At 57.6% G+C, this 20,717-nt stretch overlaps 1 protein-coding gene across 4 annotated transcripts in view; it reads left to right on the top strand.

Moving 5' to 3' along the window:
- The first annotated feature begins 7,340 nt into the window (after positions 1-7,340).
- ARHGAP26 (Rho GTPase activating protein 26) overlaps positions 7,341-20,717 on the top strand; it is a 102,523-nt gene continuing 89,146 nt past the window's right edge. For all 4 annotated transcript variants that reach the window (XM_032124598.1, XM_032124597.1, XM_032124599.1 and 1 more), the window contains exon 1: positions 7,341-7,494. In XM_032124598.1, the coding sequence (XP_031980489.1) occupies positions 7,341-7,494 (154 nt within the window). The remainder of the gene's footprint in view (positions 7,495-20,717) is intronic.

The following is a 20,717-nucleotide window of genomic DNA, read 5'->3' as shown; positions in this document are numbered from 1 at the left end:
GAGGCACTCTTACGCCCCCAGCTCCCTGGGGTCCTGCTCCTCTGCCTAGTGCCCCCTCTCCTCCCCACACCCCCCTGTGTCACCCCTGTGGAAGAGTTTCTCCATGGAGCATTACGGGACCAAAGCTCCCATGTAGAACATGGACAGAGGCTGATCTTTTATGTTTGGAGAGGAAATGAGTGGCAGCTGCTTGGCTGGGCCTTTGAGGGGTTTTAGTATTTCCCCAAAAATGAGACTAAGAATAGGCAGACTGTTTAACCTTTCCTGACAATGAAACTTTGTCATCTTTATAATTAACCCTGTTATTTAAATACTTCTTCCATGGATATCATTGAAGATTTCATAGCCCTTGGTTCCTTTACTTTTCGATTTCAGCTTCCTGCACTGCAGTGACTCCCAGGGGCATGACTAATTTCACTTTTCCATTTAATTGAGAGCTTATTTCTGACTTTGCCTTTGTGTGTTTAACTGTAGCTTGGGCAGCTGCTTGATGCCTTGTTGCTGCCCAAAATGCACCTGTCAGGCCTTTTCTTTTCCTCCCAGGGAATTTAGAGGACATCTATGACCAGCTCTTTCTTCAAAAACATTTCCATCACAGTGATGTGCTGTGGGTTTTCTGTACTGTGTGCTGTGTGTCCACCTCCCCTCTCAAGGAATTCACCCAAAAAATCCTAAGCTTGAAACTCTTCTTACTTATGTATCACTTCTACTTTTCTGACAGTAAGGACTTTCCTGAGGGCCTGTAGTGATGTTTCCTTTGCCACTTCTCTGGCAGCTACAGGGAGTGCATTCCCTTCTTCTCCCCATTTGATAAATATCCACACCCTGCTCTGCAGAATCCCTGTGCAGGTGATGCCTGGATGAGAAAGGAACCCACGAAACTTTTGGACAGCACAGTGAAAGACCATGGATGAAGGGAATGATGATGCTGGAATCCACCCTCCTCTCAGGATGAGATGTAACCTGGACCATAAGCAAGGGGACAGCGATCTTCAGCACCACTGATGCTGTCTTTGCCTGGAAGGTAACTAAATATACTGATACACATGTGAAATCAGGGGGGTGGTGGCTGCCCCATCCCTGGAAGTGCTCAAGGCCAGGTTGGACCAGGCTTGGGGCAACCTGGGATGGTGAAAGGTGTCCATGCCCATGGTTGGAACTGGATGATTTAAAGGTCCCTTCCAACCCACACTGTGCTATGAAGTTCCTTTGCATTCTTCCTGCATCATGTTAAATGTGCTAAATGCCTCCAGACATCCCAGCTCCCTGACCCAGCAGTGTCCCACCCTCATCTTTGTGCCTGAGCAACCATCACATCTCCAGAAGTTGTGACCTTGCAGCCGCTGCCTGCCTGATGCGTAGCACAGACGGACTGGTGCCGCCCCAGCGGGTGATAATGCAGAGCTTTGTTCTGTCCCACATGTGTGCACAGCCCTGGTAACATTTACAGTGGGAATGCTGCTCCCAAAGGACACAGAGAAGGGTCATTGTGGCTTCAGTCAAATGGGGATTTGTGCTGCCGGGAAACTGAGCCTCTGCAATCTCCCCACGGAGGCATTACTCTTTAAAATGATGTTTCTGGTTCGTAAGTTATTCTGTGTCCTGTTCCTGGCCAGGACAGGGTGAGCACAGACCCAAGCAGGGCAATTCTAAAAGCTGCTTCAACATAAGGCTCTCAGGGTACCTTTGATCATTGGTCATCAATACCTCACTGAATTATGGGGACACAAAGCAGACACTGAGAGCAGAAGCCTGGCTCCAGCACCCTGAGGATCATCCCGGAAACAAAAGTCAAACTTGACACTGGGCTAGGAAAAGCCACAGGGGTTTATGAGTGTCCCCATGTCCTGAGGAGGATCCTGGCAGGGTTGGGGTCACACATTTGGACAGGAGGAGGGAGGTTTGCAGTTGGACAGGTGTTGGAGTAGAGTTTAAACCTTAATGAAGCAGTAAAAATGTGAGTAAGCTGCCCCTGAAATTGGGGAAGAGAAGCTGCGCTCTGGGGAATTGTGCCAAAAATCGACAGAGTTGGGCAAAGCACCACACGTGTAGTGTGAGAGGACTGGCCCAGCAAAGCTGAGGGCAGCTCAAGGGTCAGGGTGCACACGGCTGCTCAGCATCTCAGCTGAAGAGTACTGAGAAGTTTCCTTCTATTTTTAACAAGGAATCAAAGGAAACCTTCCTCACTGGCTAAAAGCACAAGCACCAGAAGCCTCTCTCAAGCCTGAGGAGTGTCCCTGTGCTTCTGCTCTATCTGCTCTGACACCTGCCAGGGAGATGAAAGGGAACAGGGCCTCTTCTGGAGACAGCTCCCCTCGGATGCACGGCCTGGGGGCTTTGTCCTGGAGATTCCTGCTCTCCATGGTGCTCCCAGGTCTCCGAGAGGCACGTGCCAGGCTTGGCAGAGGCGGCACTGTGAGGAGCTGGGCATGTCCAGGTGGGTGTGAGAATGGCAGAGCACGAGCAGGAGGTGAAGCCAATTAGCTGAAATAGATGAGAGGCTCCTCAGCCACGGTTGCAGCAACGTGCTCTCTGTGGGGGAGAGGAACTCATGGCCCAAGGCACGAACTGGAAGGAGCTGGAGGTGGAGATCATTGTGGCACCACAGGCTGACTAACAGGAGATGGCATCGATATCTCCCTTCAAAGGGAAACCAGTTCCAAAACCAGTTACGAACCTGTGGTGTCTGGGGAGACCTGGCAGCACAAGTGGCTGATGATGAGTATTGCAAAAAATCATTGGAGGTTAACGAGTGTGAGCTGGGAGCTGAAGAGGGTTTGGGAGCAGAGACCCCAGCCCAGATTGCTTTTCATTTCAGGGGCCTCTGTCCCCGTACAGAGGCTCGGCTGTGTCCCTGCTGTTCCCATCTTCTGTCTTGTCTCGCCCACCCCTGCAAAGCTGCCTGAGGGCCAGGAGGAGGGACTGCAAGGAGAAAAGTGAGCTGCAGAAGGGAAAAAAGGAATTGAGTAGGTGGAAATTCATGTGTGACTGTGAGAGGTGCGACTCAGTAAGGAAAAGTACTGTTCCACTCTGAAATATATATATATATATATATATATATCTCTGAAATCATGTTGTATGGAAAGCTCATGAGTGCTCGGTGGAGGGAGCACTGTCATGGTGAAGGTGTCACTAAGGCTGTTTGCTGCAGTCACATGGAGAAGCATCAAACGAGAACACACCCACAGCACACTTCCAGGATAACACGGGAGAAGGGGAAGCCCTTGGTGTCTACCCTAGAGCTGTATTCACAGACAATGAAAGGTCCAAGGTCAAGGATCAGATCCCTTGGAGGGTTGTCAGTGCAACAGGTCAATGCATGCCCTTTGGTTTACAACAGGGAATTCAAGGAGATTCATTACGATGGTCTAATGTATTATCTGGAAAAGGGTTGTTTTATTTTATACAATGCCTCGTCTGTGTCTAGCCTGGTAAAGAGTCCTGGGAGCAAGGAGGATGTGTGTGTGATACACAGGCACATAATAAGTAGACCTTGAACATTGCTGCCTGAGGGCAATTCCAAGAAACCTCTCGTGTAGCTCCTGGATTCTGGCAGTCAGGATGCCTGTTGTCTCCTGGGGTTTGATGAAATGCATTAGTGCCCCAGCCTCTGGTGCTGTGAGACCCGGATAGTGGGTGGTTTTCCGCCATCCCTCACCCTGCAACACAGGTTCTGATTTTCACAGCAGTGGGAATGCTGCTGGGACCGGGTCAGCTGCTGGGGGGAAGCTCCAAGATGCCCGAGGCAGGACAGGCACAGGATGAGGGGTTTAGCTCCCACAGCGAGGCCCGGGGTCCCTGTGTGGGTGCTGAGCTCAGCCCCAGCCTCCCTGCAGGGCTCTGTCGCTCTGAGCTGCCGAGACAGAGCCATGAGGTGCCGAGAGCTGACACGGGGCCCAGAGCTGCCGTGTGGGGACAGGGCTGGCTCCTCACCTCCCGCTCCTGCTGTCACTCCGGCTTTCCCTAGTTGGTAAACTTAACTGGCAGAAAGCCTTCCCAGGGGAGAAGGGGCTCCTTCCGCCGTGTTAGCAATGGATGTGTCATGGGCACCCGGTGACAACTGCAGCCAGTGTGAGGATGGGGCAGGAATGTGGAGGTGGGAAGATGCTGTGCTCAGATGAGGGAGCTGATGCAGCTGAAAGCTCACTCTGGAAAGAATTGCTGTTTTTCTAACAAACCGGTTTAATCCGGCTGGTTGTGTGACCCACCCAGAGATAACGCTGGTGGCAAGAGAGGGCTGGGAAGAGCAGCTGGGGCTGCTCTGAGCTGATGCTGTCAGAAAAGCCCGGACTGGTTTGTGCTGGAAAGGGCCTTAAAGATCATCCAGTTCTAACCCCCTGCCATGGGCAGGGACACCTTCCACTGTCCCAGGCTGCTCCAAGCCCCAGTGTCCAGCCTGGCCTTGGACACTGCCAGGGATCCAGGGGCAGCCCCAGCTGCTCTGGGCACCCTGTGCCAGGGCCTGCCCACCCTCACAGGGAAGGATTTCTTCCCAATGTCCCATCTAACCCTGCCCTCTGGCAGTCTCCCTCTTCCTTCTGCTTGGCTGTGGCCCCCACCCCTGCACCAGCAGTTATTTGATCCCAGAGTCGCCTAATCTGGGTAGAAACTGCTCTTTTCAAAATTTTTATTTTAATGCTAGATTAGTTTCCTGCTGATGTTCCCTGAGTGATTGAGCTGTGGGATGTGGGTTGGTGAGTGAAGGAGAATGTGCTAATGTGTGGTCAAGGACGGCTCAGGGGTGGGAGTGTGGGATTAGGGCAGCCACAGCTTTCATCTGTGGGAAGGATGTGTGAGCACAGCCCTGCAGAGGCTCAGAGGAGGGCTGGCTGTGGCCAGTGGGATGAGCTCTCAGTGGCCAGGGTTGTGTCCAGCTGACCTGGCTCACTTGGGGTGAGACAACCCAGCTGCTTAAAAAAATAAATCAAAGCAGGCAAATGTGGCAGGGATTACAGAGGGAGGCAAGCTGTTGTTATCCACAGGCAGGAGGATGTGGAAGTGTGGGGGGTTTGTTTGCTTATTTTTCCCTTCAGTGATACACGTTCTCAGGAATGTGGTGGGATTCTTGGGGTGTCCCTGTGCAGGGCCATGAGCTGGGCTCGATGATTGCTGTTGGTTCCTTCCAACTCAGGATATTCTGTGATATTCTTTTACAGTTTGGATGCACAATCCTAGGAAAACAGGGCTGGAAGATGTCCAGGGCTGTTCCTCCCCAGTCCTGCTGCCCTGCTCTGCTCCCAAACTTGGAGCTCAAATACAACAAGTGTCTCCTGATGCATGAAGCCAGAAAAAGAAGATTCCTCACTGCCTGCCAGAGGCCTCGATTCCAGTGGTATTGTATGGCCTCAAATCTGTCCTCATCAGAAAATGACAGCCTGAGCATCATCATTTTCTGTGGTTCTGGAAAAGTGCTGAAAAAAATTCAATTTCGAGCCCCAGATATTCGGATCCTCTAAGGCAGTGTCCTATAAATCTAGTTACAGGTTCTTCTCTATTAGCAGTAAGTGCTGGAACACTTTTAAACACGAACAGTGGTGATGGATAAAACCAAAATAGTGCTCCCGTGGCTTTGTGCAGGGTAGAATTAGGGAGCATAATCCAAATAATAACATCTCGTGCTTTTATGGGGCTGCGTGCATATGGCATAAATGACAGCTCATTAAACTTTATATCCTGCCTACAAGATAAGCGTGTAATTAGTATTACATCCTTTTTTTTTATAATTAGGAGGCCCCATCCAAAAAAATGTGGCTCGCAAACCACGTTTGAAGGCAGTGACTCAGCCTGAATTAGGCTGTGGTGTGAGGATGGAGAGAATCGTGCTTTAGAGGATAAAAAAAAACAGAGACAAAAGGTTGAGCTGGTGTCAGGTTCCTGTGCCCGCCCCCACCCGCTGGAAAACACAGGTGGATGAACTTTTTAACATCAGGCGTGGGCCGGAGCCCGTCCTGTGAGGGCTTTGTGCGGGACCATCCCCTCCCGCAGCTGGGAGAGTGGTGCTGGCCCGGGCCCCGGTGGCGTTTCACGGCTGAGCTGACAGGAATGCCCGGTGCGGGATGGCTGAGCTGGGGCAAGCGGGGAATTCCAGCCACTCGGGGATTATCCGCAAATGTGTCTGCTTGTCACAGCCTGGGGGGAGAGGTCACCGCCGGCTCGTCCGTGCGCGTCTCTGCCGGGGGCGGCTTGGGGTGCTTCGTTCTTGACTTGGTGCCGGTGTTTGTGTTGGGGTTGGGTTTGCTCAGCTCCGTGGGGCTGGTGCTGATGGTCCCTCTCCCTTTCCTGGTGATCAGCTGCCACCATGCACCTTATGGCAGCCAGACGGAGCCACGAAGAGGAGCAGTGGTTTTGTGTGGCTGCAGTTTGCTCCTGGAAGCTCCCAGCTGAGGCAAGGAGGTGACGAGCCAGCTGCTGCGCCTGGGCCAAATTCCTGGCGTGTTCCTGAAGGAAGCGGGCTGTGGGGAGAAGGCACCGGGTCTGCGTGTGCGGCGACAGCCATCGTCTGGGGGGAGAAGTGACGACATCCCGCAGCTGTGAAGTGGTGACAGCCATCGTCCGTGGGACGATGATCTTTTGGGGACACAGCGCTGGGACGGGGCTCCACAGCTTCTCGTTGGTGCCGGCGTCTCCCTCTGCCCCTCCACATCCAGCCCTTCCAGGAGATTACGGGTTTATTCTCTCAGATCACACCACTAAACCCGGGCAATAATCTCCTGCACAGATGTGCGATGGGAGGAGAAACGTGCGAGTCGCCACCGGGCCGGAGCGGCGCTCCCGCAGGCCGGGCGCGGGTTTGCCGGCAGCAGGGTGGCGGGGCAGGGTCGCGGGGCAGGGTCGCGGGGCAGGGCCGGGCAGGGTGGCGGGGCAGCGGGGCAGGGTGGCGGGGCAGCGGGGCAGGGTGGCGGGGCAGCGGGGCAGGGTCGGGCCCGGCGCCGCCGCTGCGGAGCCGCCTCTGCCCGGGGCGGGGCCGGCCCAGGTGCGGGAGCGGCGGGGAGGGCGCGGCCCCGCCCCGCCCCCACCCCCGCGGCTGATTGGCCGAGCGGGCGGAGGGGGCGGGGAGAGGAGGCGGCGGGGCGCTCCCATTGGCTGGCGGCGCGGGGGGCGCGGCGGCGGCGGTGCGGGCGGGCGGCGCGGGCGGGCCCGGCCCGGGCGGCGGCCCCAGAGCGGCGGCAGCTCCGCCCCCGGCGCGGCTCCTCTCCCCCGGCTCGGCTCGGCTCGGCCTGGCCCGGCACCGCGCTCCCGCCGCCCGCCCGCACAGGCGGCTGCGCGCCGCGCCCTGAAAGCCCTTCCGCTTTTCGTTTTCTCCGGATTTTTGCGTGCTCTCCCCCGCCGTGCCGGGCAGCATGGGGCTGCCGGCGCTGGAGTTCAGCGAGTGCTGCCTGGACAGTCCGCAGTTCCGGGAGCGGCTGCGCTCCCACGAGGCCGAGCTGGACAAAACCAACAAGTTCATCAAGGAGCTCATCAAGGACGGGAAGTCGCTCGTCGCCGCCCTCAAGAGTAAGTGCGGGGCTGGGGGCGGCCCTGCGGGACCCCGCGACCCCTGCCCGCCCCCCGGCCCCGGCCCGCCCGCTGAGCCCCGCCCGCCCCGCGCCGCCCCCGGGCCGGGGGCTCCTCCATCCGGGACCACCTGCGCCCACCCGTGTCCCCCCGGCGAGCTGTGGTGCGGCTGGGCCATGGGGACGTACCTGGTCCTGGTTCTGGTCCAGCAGGACGTGCGTGGTCCATCAGGATGTGCCTGGCCGTGGTCCATGGGGACACGTGCGGTCCCGGTTCTGGCCCATCGGCACATGCACGGGCCTTGTCCTAGTCCATCTAAACATGTGTGGTCCATCAGGGTGGATCCATCGGGATGTGCAGGGTTCCGGTCCATCAAGGATGTGTGTGGCCGTGTCCATTGGGACGTGCGGGATTCTGGTCCTGGTCCAGCAGATCCCGGTCCGTGGCCCTCGGGGGTCGCGTCCTTCGGGAGTGGTTTTCTGGGGTGATGGGTTAGTGCCGTGCCCCCCCGGTTGTCCTCTCTCCCCTCTCTGCTGAGGGTGGGCGATGCCCGGTGTCCCCGCTGTGGCTCTGCCCGAGCTGACCCCTCCAGTGCCGTCCTCTCCGCCTCAGTGGGGAAGTGGAGGTGGCGCAAAGCTGCAAAAACCAATGTGGAGGCGTCTGGGTGGAAGGGGGATGCAGCGACGTGGGCTGCGGCTCCAGGGCTGGGGAGACCCTCACTTGTGGCTGGCAGCATCCCGGTCCCCCTTAATGCCCAGGCTGGGCTGGCTCCTGTCCCCACGGCTGGGGATGGGGACACCTCAGCATGGCCACTCGCTGCCAGGGTTGGGGGGGCTGTGCCCTCGGGGTGCTGTGCTGGGTGGGCTGCTCCCTGAGCTGCGGCTCTGTTCCTGCTGTTCCTTTATGGGGTCATTTGGGTTTTTTCTGTTTTTAAGTTTCTTTGGCCCAAATCACAGGGCGCTTCCCCATCCAGGGGGGTTCCTGTACCCAGCACACCGGCAGCATGTGTGGTCACTGGTCTGTGCCCTGGGGTGACAGGCACGTCGTGAACACGGGTGCCATGGAGCCCCTGCAGCATCTCCTGCCATGAACCAGCCTGGCCAGGGTCATTGTGGGGGCTGTGGGACAGGGAGGTCACCCCAGGGTGCACAGGCAGGTGATGCTCCATCCATTCCCACCATCCTGTCCATTCCCAGAAGGGCTGATTCCTGCTCCCTCCCCTTCTGATCTCACACCGAGCCCCATGGGTGTAGTTCCTCTGTGTTGAAGTAGCAGCTGGTAACATCTGGCTTACAGGGACTCCCATTGTACCAATTCTTGGCATTTGGGGTTAAAAGAATCTCAAACCCGCTGTGGGTGCGTTTATGGTTCTGCAGGTCTGAGCTGTGTTCTGCTGTGGAGCGTTTGCTGAAAGCAGCCAGTGCCTGGCCCTGCCTGGGGCATTCATTTTATCCCAGAACAAATCTGACAGCATTGTTCTTCACAGAAAATAAGAAAATACATTTTGGGAGTGAGCTGGTGGGTCCCGAGGTGTCTCTGGGCTTACTCAGTTAGCTCGTAGCAGTGCTGGCTGAGGTGACTGGCTGTGCCCTCGCCCCTGGGCACGCTGTGTGCAGGTATTTTGGGGTGTGCTGTGAGCCCCTGTGGGCTCGTGGCTGCCAGTGGGCTCCTGTCCCCCAGCTGTGGCTGTGCCGCACGGCCCCACGCCCCAGGCTGCTCTCACCGGGCAGGAAGAACGCTCTCTGGCCTCTGGAGATAAGGATGTTTTTATGGCTGAATTGTTTTGTAGCTTCTATTGAATGTGTTCCTGGATTAGTCCTTAATTCCTGCACAGGGCCGGGGGGGAGTTCCAGTGGTGCCCAGGCTGCAGGGACAGGAATAACGCTGATTCTGCCAGAGCGTAAATCAGTGCCCAGGCGCCGCCACTGCCTGCCCTGCCGCCACCTCCCCTGCTCGTGTGGCACTGGGGTGGTCCCCAGGGTACTCTGGGGGAGCGTTTGGGGGTGTGTGGGGCAGGGAGGCTGGGAAGGGGTGTCCCCTCCCTGGCTGGGATGCTCAGCCCTCTGTGCATCCTTCTCCTGCTGTAGGAGTGGCTTCAGTGGCTGTGTGCCTGCTCCAAGCTGTGATCCGTCCGACTGATCCCGCAGAGCCCTGGTGCTGGCTGGGATCTGGCCCAGCTCTTCCCATGTGTCACCCTCAGTGCGTGACGGGTCCAAGGTCTGATGTGTTGCATGAGCCCTTACAGGCCATTCCAGTGTCCAGCAGCAGGGATGGAGATGCTCAGGGGTGAGGAGCTGCAGTGCTGCCTGTTGCTGGTTGTTGTACCTGTGTCACTGCTGCAGGGGCTGGGATGTCACCCCTGTGAGCCCGTGCAGGTGGTATCTGGGGGTCATTCCTGGCTGTGACTGGGCGCTTGCTTCTCTTAGCTGGCTTTTATTTTTTTCTGATGTTTCCAAGTGGTTTCGGTTTGTCTGCCCATGGCTGGGCATGGTGGCCTTATCTCACTGTCATTGTCTCCATGCTGCTCCTCAGCTGTTGTTGTGGCACGTGGCTGTGGAGCTGGGCAGGCCTGGGGGCAGCAGACCCCTGGCTCAGGACATGCTGCCCATGGAGCGAGGGGTTCCGAGGGTGTCTGGGCCCTTGCACAGTGTGACAGCCTGCAGCCGGAGTTACGTGAGGTCTCGGCAATATCCTCTCTCATTTTCCTTCCTCTTGCCTTTTCTGCTGAATGTTTCACATCCTCTTTGTGTGAAGACAGGCGTGGGGGGAATGTGTAACTGTGTGTTGGTGAGGGGCCGCTTGGACGGGGCGGTGGAGGGGAGGAAGATGAAGAGAGAGGAAGAGCCCTCTGCAGAGCTGGGCAGGAGCAGCACCACTGGCATGCAGGGTTGGTGAGACTGGAGTGAGGACACGTAACAAAGTCTCTGCCAGGGTTTGGTGAAGGGGCTGCTCTGCCCTTCTTTTGCCCTCAGTGTAGGTACAGAGAGAAATAGGAATGATTCACAGCATTTTCTCCTTCCCTTAGAAGAAAGAATAAATTCAGAAGGTTGAAAATTATCTCCATTTGCTGAAGGGCTGGTCTTGCTAAACATCCTCAGATGCCAAGGGCATCTCTGGAGTGTGTGTGTCTGTGTGTACATAAATGCTGTTGGATCTTTTTCCCCCAGTGAGTTTCTGTGCCCGTTTCCATTGTCTCCCTTCGCTGCTTGGCTGGTATTCAGTGACCTGGTTTTCAGCAAAACGTGTCCCTCTTCCTCCCTGATCCACCATCCATAAATTATTCAGAAAGTTTTGCAGATGCAGAGACTTCAAGTGTGACATAAATAATGAACTCAAAGCCTGGATAACGTGAAGCTCATTCTCCAGCGCAGCAGCTGTGGTGACCATCAGGACCAGGGATGCTGAAGGATTTTGTCCCTTTGCGTGTCCCTGTGCCCGTGTGAGGGGCAGGCAGGGAGCCAGAGGCTCGTCCCTGTGCTGGCATCGCCTCCAGCCCCTGTGCTCCATGGAGGGGGAGCTGGAGCCCAGGCGCCCAGACTGTCCCACAACTTGCTTTGGGACACAAGCAGCACATGTAGGGATAGAGGATGTGGGGGTGCAGGGGCTGCCAGCCATCGCCTCCCCTGTGCTGTGGCACAGGGCTGAGCCTGGCACCCTCCTTCTCCTCCCTGTGCCCTTCTCCCTGTGCTGCCAGGCACTGTGTCCCGGTGGCTGTGGGGCTGTTGTCCCCTTCAGGCACTGACTGCAGCCCGGTGCCCTGCCACGTTTCTGCTGGGTTGTTTTCCTTCTTCCAACTCCCAGGCACTAATTTGAAGCCACCAAACCCGTCCACGCCCCGGCTGCTGCCGTGCTCCCACGGCACAGACTGCAATTTGTGTGCTGGGGCTGGGCTGGGGTGGCTCTGTGAACCCCCTCCCCACAAGGGGCACAGGGGCTGGGCCCCGTGGTGCTGTGCCTTGCCCCAGGCTCCCACGGGAAAGGCAGAGGTGCCCATGCCCCAAAAGGCACAGCTGGGCTGGTTTGGTGTTTTGGATCACTTTTCCTTTAGCTGTTTTTTTGGCCGGGTCACAGCAGAGCTGCAAGGAGAGACGGGACCGAAGGGGTGCTGCGGGGGTGGACCTGGATCCTGCAGTGCCTGGGAGCTCCTCTGGCCCCGCCGGATTCCCGGGGCGGATGCTGTGGCACTGTCCCACAGGTCTCATGCCAGCTGTGCCCCCCAGCAGCGTGTCCCATGCTGGCTGTGCTGAGCAGCTGGGGCTGCCCCTGCTCCCAGCTGAGGTTCCCAGCCGGTGCGTGCGGCTGTCAGAGAGGTTCGGTCTCTCTTCTGTCTGTGCCTGCAGGGTGTGATTTTAATGAGTTGCCCCCTGGGCTGACCCCAGTGTGCCTGCTGTGGCCTGTGCTGCCACCACAGGTAATGCCAGCAGGGCTTTGGCTGCAGCTGTGGGGTTTTTCCTGGGACACATCCTGCTCCAAAGCTGCTGTGCAGCTTAAAATGTGAACTGGAGCGGTGGAGTGGTTCCTGGTGGTGCTGCTGGTGTTCCAGACTCTGGGATGTGCTTGCACACAGGTTCTGTTTCACATCTCAGGAGCGTCTTGCTGAAACCGAGCCTTTATGAAATGTCTGTGCCCATGGCTGTGGGGCAGCAGTGCCAGTCCCAGATGGAGCTGGCACTGGATCTGCAACAGTCTGGAAGCGAAAGTGAAACTTTTGCCCAGTGTTTACTTATTTCCCTTTTTACACAAACAAGGCTTAGGCAGGTGATAAGGAAACGTGACAGCCAATGCTGCCAACTGCCCGCTTTGTCATTGCCTTTCCCTTCCTGCTCCCCATGACCCCTGGTTCGGCACACTCGGTGCCCCTGGGAGTGGGTCTGGGGGAGCCCTGCCTCGGGTGGGCAAGAGGCAGGTACATAATAGGGTGCTGTGCACTCCAAGTGCCCTTGTGTGCCTCTGCAGGGAGAATGCCCTTGGGTGTGTTGGAGCATGATCCCAGTCTGGGGCTGCTTTGTAACCTGGTGCCATCTGGGGTGACAGGTCCTTGTGTGTCCCAGGTGCCCCAGGTGTCTGCTGGTGCTGGGGAGGAGGAATCCAAAGCCCATCTCAGGTTATTTTCATCCTTTTTGTGCTTCTGGTCCCTGAAGAAAACAGTCACAGCGCAAACCTTCCCACCACCTTTGCACAGAGGAGAGGAGTGATCAAGGTTCAGAGGTTTAGGTCTGGCCTTTCCAGGAACAGTCTCTGCTTGTGCAGGTGCAAACCTGAGTGCTCAGAGCTGTGCTCCTGCCCAGGAGAGTGCTGGACTTTGCAGGCTCCTGTTTGGAGGGAAAGGAGCGTTGTGCTTTCTGGAGGGTGCAAAAACAACAGTAACCACCTGGCTGGGTTGCTGTGACCGCTGGCACTCGGTTCTGTGGGGCTGTGCCATGAGAAATGGTGCATGGCTGCTGCCACCGAGCGCTGGGTGCCGGCTGCCCACGGGCTGCGAGGGTGCGGGGCAGCCCAGGTGAGCCACCTGCAGCGCTGCACAGCCTGGCTGTGCCTTCCCAGCGCCGGGGAATCGCTGCCTTGCGGCTGGAGAGGATTTCCTGTGGCATCCATGCGTTGCCCAAGGAGGTCACTCCGTGCTTGGAGGGGCGGGGGGTCCCTGCCTGCCCCCCCAGCAGCGCTGAGGCATGGCCAGGCCCCCCCGGGCTCTCTCTCCGCCTTGCAAACCACAGGGCTGGGCTGGGGAAAGCACGTGGGTTTGGGTTTGGCTGCTAAAATGATTTACTTTGATTTTTTCCGGCTTTGTTCACCCAGCCAAGGTGTAACATGGCTCTTCTGTGTCAGGGTGCATTTTTCCCCTCTTCATTCCTGTAGGAAACTTTTGGTGTAGGGAATACTTTGGGCTGTGGAGGAGGGACATGGTTATGGCTCAGCCAGTCCTGCACCAGCAGAGCCAGAGGCACCGAGGACCTTCTTTGCATGACCTGTGTGGCTTGTGCAGCCACATCTTTAATAACTTGTCTGGGATTTTATTCAAATGAGGGGTAGGACAGGTGATAATACTGTGTTTCATTTCTAGCACAAGTTGATCCTCCTCTTCCTCCCCAGTGGAAATTAGCAAGAGGAGCATATTCCTTCCTGGGAGATGCTCTTTGTGGTGGTGGGTCTGCACTGTGAGCCCTGGAGGGATCGTGGTGCCGGCAGGGCTGGCCCCAGAGGGCTGCACACTTATCCCACCTGTCTTTGCCTGGCTGTCAGAGGGAAACTTGCCGTGTGTGGATGCTGCAGCGGTTCCCCCGTGTGCACTGCCGTGCTTGTGATCCATGCGGGAGGATCCTCACAACATTCCCAGGGAGCATTCGCCCGTCTCCCAGGGGGATCCCACCCCAGCCACGACCCCGCAGTGCTGGCAGGTTTGGGGACTGATGGTGGGAGCCAGGGAGAGTGGGGTGGGCTCCTCGGGTCCTGCAGCAGGCACTGAGCAAGTGCTGTGAGAGGTGGGGCTGGGCTGGAGCCGGGTCTGGCTGTCGGCAGCACTGCCAGGGAAGCTGGTGAGCACGAGGGTTTGGGTGTGCAGAGGAGTCTGTGTCCATGATTACATCTTTTACATTGTGCTGACAGAAGGCTCATGAACAGGGCTGGGAGATCGCAGTAACTGGGAGCGTGCCACAGAGCACCTCTGGGCACATGTCCCGATACGCTGGGGTGGGGACAGAGCCTGGAGGAGCCGCGGGGCCTGCACTGAGCACGTGTCCTTTGCCAGGTTAAACCCACCCTTTTGGGATGGCAGGCGATGGGCTGGGATAAAGAGCAGCTCTGAGAGGCAGGGGCTGGCACTGCTGGAGCTGGTGGAGACAAGAGTGCACACCTGTGTCCAGGGAGGGACTCTGAGCAGGGGGGGTGGACTGGGGAAGGGGATGCGAAGGGCCAGGTTGGATGTCCCAGTGTTCCTCCAGCACTGGGAGTCTACTACGTGCTGTGTCCTGTTCATGCTTCCAGCATGGAGCAGATTTGCCTGATTTGGGTCAGGAGGCTGTTTTCCCCGGGCTGCAGATGTGCTGGCACAGCTTGAGTCATCTGTCTCCGTTTGTTTCTGCAGTGCTGCCAGACCAAGAGGTGTGTGGCATCACCTGTGTGCCCTGGACACGAGCTGGGGGTGGTGGGCTCGTTTAGGTTTCCTTTTTTTCCTTTCCTTTGCTGGCAGCAGCTCGCAGTGACGTTGGGAATCCGTGTGAGGAGATGCCGTTCCCATGGTTGCTGAGGGGAGGGTGGGAGGCAGCGGCGGTGCCCGCGTGTCCCTGTGCTCTCTGCAGGTTGGCACACGTGGTGCCTCTCCGGCTGATTCAGTAGCAGGGGTGGGATGGGGTGAGTCGCTTCTGCCCTTGCTGTGCTGCCAGACCCCTCCCCGGCTGGCAGAGGGGGACCACCAACCCCTTTGTTTGCATCCTCTCCCCACAGGCACCCTAAAATCGTGGTGTGCTTCTCCCTGAACCCCAGGAGCAATGCCAAAGCCAGGGCAGCATCCCTGCACAACCCGGGCAGGGCTGCTCAGGGGCTGGCATTCCTGCACCCTGGCAGAGGGGCTTCAGTCCCCGCACCGTGTCCGAGGGGCAGCAGCGGTGCCAGTGTGCCCAAGCAAACCCTGCTCACGCTGTGGTTCTGGTTTGGGGCATTCTGGGGCCCTTCTGCAGCATCCAGGAGCAGTACAGCGGCAGGACGCGCTGTGGGGCGGCGGCAGGACGCGCTGTGCCAGGGATCCATCGCTGGGCTCGGGTTACTTCATCCCTCACTTCCCAGTAGCGCCGGGATGAGTAGCTGTAGCGTGACCGTGGTGGGTGGGAGGGGAGGCAAAGCGAGGGGGAGCTCGTACGCGAACCTGCACAGTTTGTTCGCTCTGGTGTGAATCATCCCCCTCGTCCTCCCCCGGGCACGCGAGCGGCTGTCACCGCGCCGGCGGGGACAGCGATGTTTTCCCCGTTTTCCTGGTGTGCTCCCCGCACCAAAGGTGCTTCCACCCGGTGTCACCGCGCTGGTGGCCCTGGGCCCGTGGTCTCCTGACAGGGCGGGATCTTTAGGGCATCGCCCCAGCTGTTAATGGCAAGGATGGTCTCAAGTGTGGCGTGGAGGAACCGGGAATTGCGCTCCTCTGCCTCTGCCTCTGCTCCCAGCTGCTGGTGGGAGCTGGGGAGTCACGGCCCTCCTGGGGCGCAGGGGGTGCGCTGGGGATGCTCTGTGGCGTGGGCACCGTGGCGCCGAGGGGGAAGGGGATGTCTGTGCCGCGATGCCAGGCGGGTTTCTAGCTGGAGCTGTGGGAAGCACACCAGCCTCCGGACCATCTGGCTCTGGCACGTGGAGCGGCGGGCGCAGCCGTGCGCCGGAGCCGCCTGTGCCAGCGCGGGGGCGACGGGACAGCCAAGGGCTGGGTGCTGCTTCCTCACCCTTCCCTGCACTTTGGACCTCAGGCAGGGCTTGGAGCAGCTTGGGCTAGTGGAAGGTGTCCCTGCCTGTAGCAGGGGGTGGAATGAGATGAGCTTTAAGGTCCCTTCCGACCCAAACCAGTCTGGGATTCCATGATCCGCAATGAGGGAGGTGTGAAGGGTTCTCTGGGCCGAGTGACCTGTAAAAAGACTTGGCATGTGCCTTTTCCTGACACTGCCTGGTACAGCATCCCTTTGCTGGCTTTTTATTCTTTTTCTCACTGAAGCAGCGTCTGTCCAGAGCGATGCCCTCGTTGAGTGCTGGTTGCTAAGCAATGCTTTACAAAAAGATCCAGCCATTGCAGAGCAGAGCATTGGGTGTCTCTCCCATGAATTCTGGGAGAAAGCCCAGGTTAAAGGCAGTGATTTCTTGTTGGAAAGGATGGTCAGACACTGGCACAGTCTGCCCAGGGCAGTGGTGGAGTCACCATCCCTGGAGGGGTTTTACACATGAGGACAATGCTCAGTGTTGGCTTTGGCAGTGCAGGGGGAGCAGTTGGACATGAGAATCTTAGAGGGCTTTCCCCACCTAAACTATTCCATGGTTCTGTGCTGCGCCCTGGGCTGTGCATCCCTGTTCTCACCCTGCGTGCCCTCCTAGGCTCCTCTGGAGATTTTAATTTATATTTCTCTTTTCCTGCTGAAGCAGGAAAAATTGACTCACTTCCACTGATGTTCCTGTGAGCGCAGTGGGATTTTTCCTGTTCTTACAGCTGAGGTGGAGGAGCACCGGCGACAAAAGGATTTCCGCAGCCTACTTGGGAGGAGACGGAAGGAGGCTGTGCAGAACCTCTTCTGGAGGGGCGGGGAGCTGACCCCGCTTCCCTGCCCTGGCTGTGGGCGAGAGCTGCTGCCTCTGGGATGGGGATGAGAGAGGGGGGACAGGGGAGGCACTGCCCCATGCCATGGCCTGGCTGGGATGTGCCGGGAAGGCCTCCTGTCCTGCCCGCAGGGACAGGGCGCTGGTCCTCTCCCCACCTGGGGCACGGGGGTCTCTGGGCCTATCATCCCCTGGGGGCCCCGATGCTTTGGTGCCTGTCCCTTGAGAAATCAAGTGGGCTCCCTGTGCCCCACCTATTAACTGATGAGATTTAATAACAAACTAATCCAGAAGCGGGGCCAGTGCCTGAAGCAATCTGCTCCCCCCCAGTGGTGTCTGGTGGGGGCTCTACCACAGCCCCCCTGTGCAGGGACCCCCCTCCCTGCCAGACCCCCTTCTGCTCCACTAATGGGCATTGCCTGGGTCAGGAGCAAATTTCTTCTGGATTAGTGTCCTCTAAATCGATTAGCTGTCTCGGGCAGGGCATTCTGTCCTAATGAAATGTGATTCCAGGCTCCAGTCGATGAAATATTGTGGTAACAAGGGTAAAGTCATCTGCAGCCTTCCTGTGGGTCGTGCCAGGGTTTGGAGAGGAGAGGAATCACAGAATTGCACAATGACTGAGGATGGAAATGACTGCCAAGATTATCAAGTCCAACTTGTGACCCATCACCATCTTGTCCCCAGCCCAGAGCACTGAGTGCCACCTCCAGCCCTTCCTTGGACACCTCCAGGGATGGGGACCCCAAACCTCCCTGGGCAGCTTCTTCCAATGCCTGAGCAGACTTTCCAGGAAGAAATTCCTGCTGATGCCCAACCTCCCCTGGCACTTGGAGGAAAAGGCTGGGAGGAGAAATTACAATTATCGGAGCAGTGCTAGGCTAATAGGGGCTGACCTGCACTCCCCAGTGAGGCAACTGGGGGAAATGGGGAGCTGTGAGTAAAACATGGCATTTCCATCCTGCCCTTGGAGGCTCTTTTCTCGCAGGTGTAAGGCTGGAGGCATTTACATGACCTGCCTGGAGCAGTGGCAGTGGGGCAGTGTGCAGGTGGAGGGGAAATGTGATGTTCAAAATCCTTGTTTTGGGAATAGCGGTCAGGGATTGGGGTTTGAAGGTCAGGCAGCTCCATGCAGTGGGACAGCCGTGCTCAGCTGGTCTGACATCTCTCTCTCTCTGAGCCAGCACTGTGCCCAAATCCCTGGCTTGGTTGGGACACAGGGATTTTCACTGCTGCATCCTCACATTGTTCGCTTGTGCAGTTGGCTGCCTGTGGAAGTGCCAGCCGGGGCAGTAATTTTCCATTTCATTACCATGTCCCTGATGTTTTCCAGGCACTTAAGCTGTTGCCTGTGTTTGCTGTTTGGATGCATCCCTCCTCTGTGCTGGAGTGGTGAATATTTACATTTGGTTTTACTCGGAGACCTTGCCTGCTCCCACCTGAGCTCCCGTTCTCCGACGCCTGGCTGCCTGCCCAGCAAACTCTGTGGCTGCAGGTTGGACGGGCTGGGGGCTTCTGCCATAAAACAACACCAGGATGTGAACAAAAATAAGCACAGGGAGAAGTGCCAGACATGGGAGCTGGGTGGGGAAGTGGAGAAATCCCGTTTTGTTTTGCTGCTAAGTGCGCGAAACACTCTGTGTCCAGTGCAGGAGAGTGGGGATGGCATCCGGGGAATGCTGCCTCGTGCTGGGGGGCAGATGGGCTGTGCCCCACCAGGAGCTGTGGGCAGTGATGCTCTGGGGGCTGTGGGAGGACTGGGATGTTGCCATGTTCATGCAGAGCACCAGAAGCCCCCTGGGCAGGGGGCAGCAAGGGCTCTGCTCAGTGCTGGGGGGTTGTGCTGGTTTTCTACATGGTGATGGTCAGCCTGGAAGCTGCCTGCCAGGATGGTGGTACCTGGCTTCGGGCCCTTTATCTTCCAGGACCATCCTGGGGGTACGTAGTGGTGTCCAGCACTGCCAGGAGGGCTCTGGCAGGCCCGTGTTTCCCTGAGCCCCACTGCTCCTTGCTGGGAGGGAGGCCTCCCTGCAGCTGCAGACATCTGTGTCCTCAGCCTCTCCAGGAATGGGAAGCCTTTCCGGGGATCGTTTACATCATTCCTGGGTTTTGTTTCCTCCGTGTCCTGGCTGCAGGCAGGGCGGGCTCGGCTGCCCCGGCACCTGCGGCGGCACTCGCAGGCAGCGCGCGGAGCTCCGGTCACTCCATCTGCCATCGCTGCCCTTCGTCCCCACCCCGCATCATCAGCTCTGTCCACTCTCCCCACAGGTGGTCTGTGAGTCAAGAGCTGCTGCAGCTCATTAAAATAACCTGATTAATGCAGAGCTGGGGCAGGGCCAGGCTGTGCCGGGCACAAGACAGAGCACTTCACTTCCGAATGGTTCCTGCCCAAAAATCCTGTTTGGCCAAGTGGAGAACATCATCCAGGGTTTCCATGTGGGACAGGTGGGAGTCTCCAAAGTCTTCCTTTCCTGGTGGGATAGAGAGGTCATTGTTTAATTGTGCTGAAGTCCCTTCAGGTGGGACCCTTAGTGAGGGACACTTCATTAACTGCATTGTTAACCCATCCCTGCTGCCTGGACCAGTTTCTCTCCTGCCAGAGTCACAACCCTGGTGACACTGTGTGTGGGGAAAGGCAGAGCTCTTCACATGAGCTGGGCTTCTGCAGTGTCTCAGCCACTGTGAGATAAAGATCTGAGTCACAAAAGTGGCTTTATTGCAATATGATTTGATGGGCAAGTGCTAAGGAAAGCTGAACAGGAAGGATGGAGAGAGGCTGTGAGACCTTTGCCACTGTGGCAAAGCAGGCTCGGCGCTGGGCTCAGGGCTCCAGAGCCTGAGGAAGTCCAGGGCTGATGCAAGGTTGAGAAGTGGGGCAGAAGGGCAAGGGTTCCTTCCAATTGACCATCAACTTCCTCAAACCAGGGGAAAACAGGAGAGTGGCTGGAGCAGTGGGAGTCAAAGGAAGTGGCCTCTTGCCTTGGTGTTGCTGCAGGATGTCACACTGGACACGCCAGACTGGCAGCTTGGGCCCTGATGGTCCTTCTGGCTTCATTTCCCTTGGATCCCCAGTGCCTTCCATCAGGAATCTTGGGAAGCTTTGCAGAAGCGTCCTGGCCTGGCAAAGCTCCCAAGATACCTCCAAGCGTTATTGATTTGGGGGTGGCACGATGACGTGGCCGGGGTGCTGGGCTGGTGGGCAGCCGGGTATAATTTTAGCTGTGCAGCCAGGCAGCCCTTCCAAGGGATAACTTTGTTTTTCACGAAGCGCAGAACCTTTATCTCTTAAAATACCATGGAAATCATTCATGTCTTCAGCGTGTTGCTCCAGTCTGATCTGCTGCGTGAGCCTGGTCAATGGTGCCATTCAGCCCACAAAGGGTTCTCTGTCCCTGTGGCAAGCGCTGCCGTACGGAGCCACGCTGGTGTGTGAATCCAGGCAGGAGGGGATGCCTCGGCTGGCAGCAGTGCCCAGCGCTCCCCTGGCTGCAGGGCAAGGCTGAGCCGGAGCTGTGGCACCTCCTGGACCTGCAGTCTTGGGGCATCTTGGGGTTTTTTGTGCTTTAGCACATCTGAGCAGTTTTGGGTTTTTCGCTTGAAGCGTGGTTTGTAGGGAATGTGTGTTTGTAAACTTTCCATGGTAACAATGAAGTTTTGGGATTTGGTGAGGTGGGATGTGGCCTCCCTGGGTGTGCTGCCGAGACAAGGCTCGGCTGGAGGCTGTGTGTGTGTGGAAGAGGCACCAAAATGGGGTCTGGGATGCTCTCCCTGCCTTGGGGGTCCTGACTGGGGTGACTGCAGGGACTGTGCCCATGGCCCTTGGGGTCACCTCGCTGTCTTTGGCACCCTCTAACCTCCATCTCCAGTGTGTGCCAAGCCGTGGCAGCCTCTCCATGGCTTTTGTGTGGAACATGACGGCAGAAGCTGTGCTGGAGGTGGGGTGG

This window comes from Corvus moneduloides, chromosome 15 (assembly GCF_009650955.1).
Source record: "Corvus moneduloides isolate bCorMon1 chromosome 15, bCorMon1.pri, whole genome shotgun sequence".
Lineage (NCBI taxonomy): Eukaryota > Metazoa > Chordata > Aves > Passeriformes > Corvidae > Corvus > Corvus moneduloides.
This window is presented reverse-complemented; position numbering and strand designations above follow the sequence as displayed.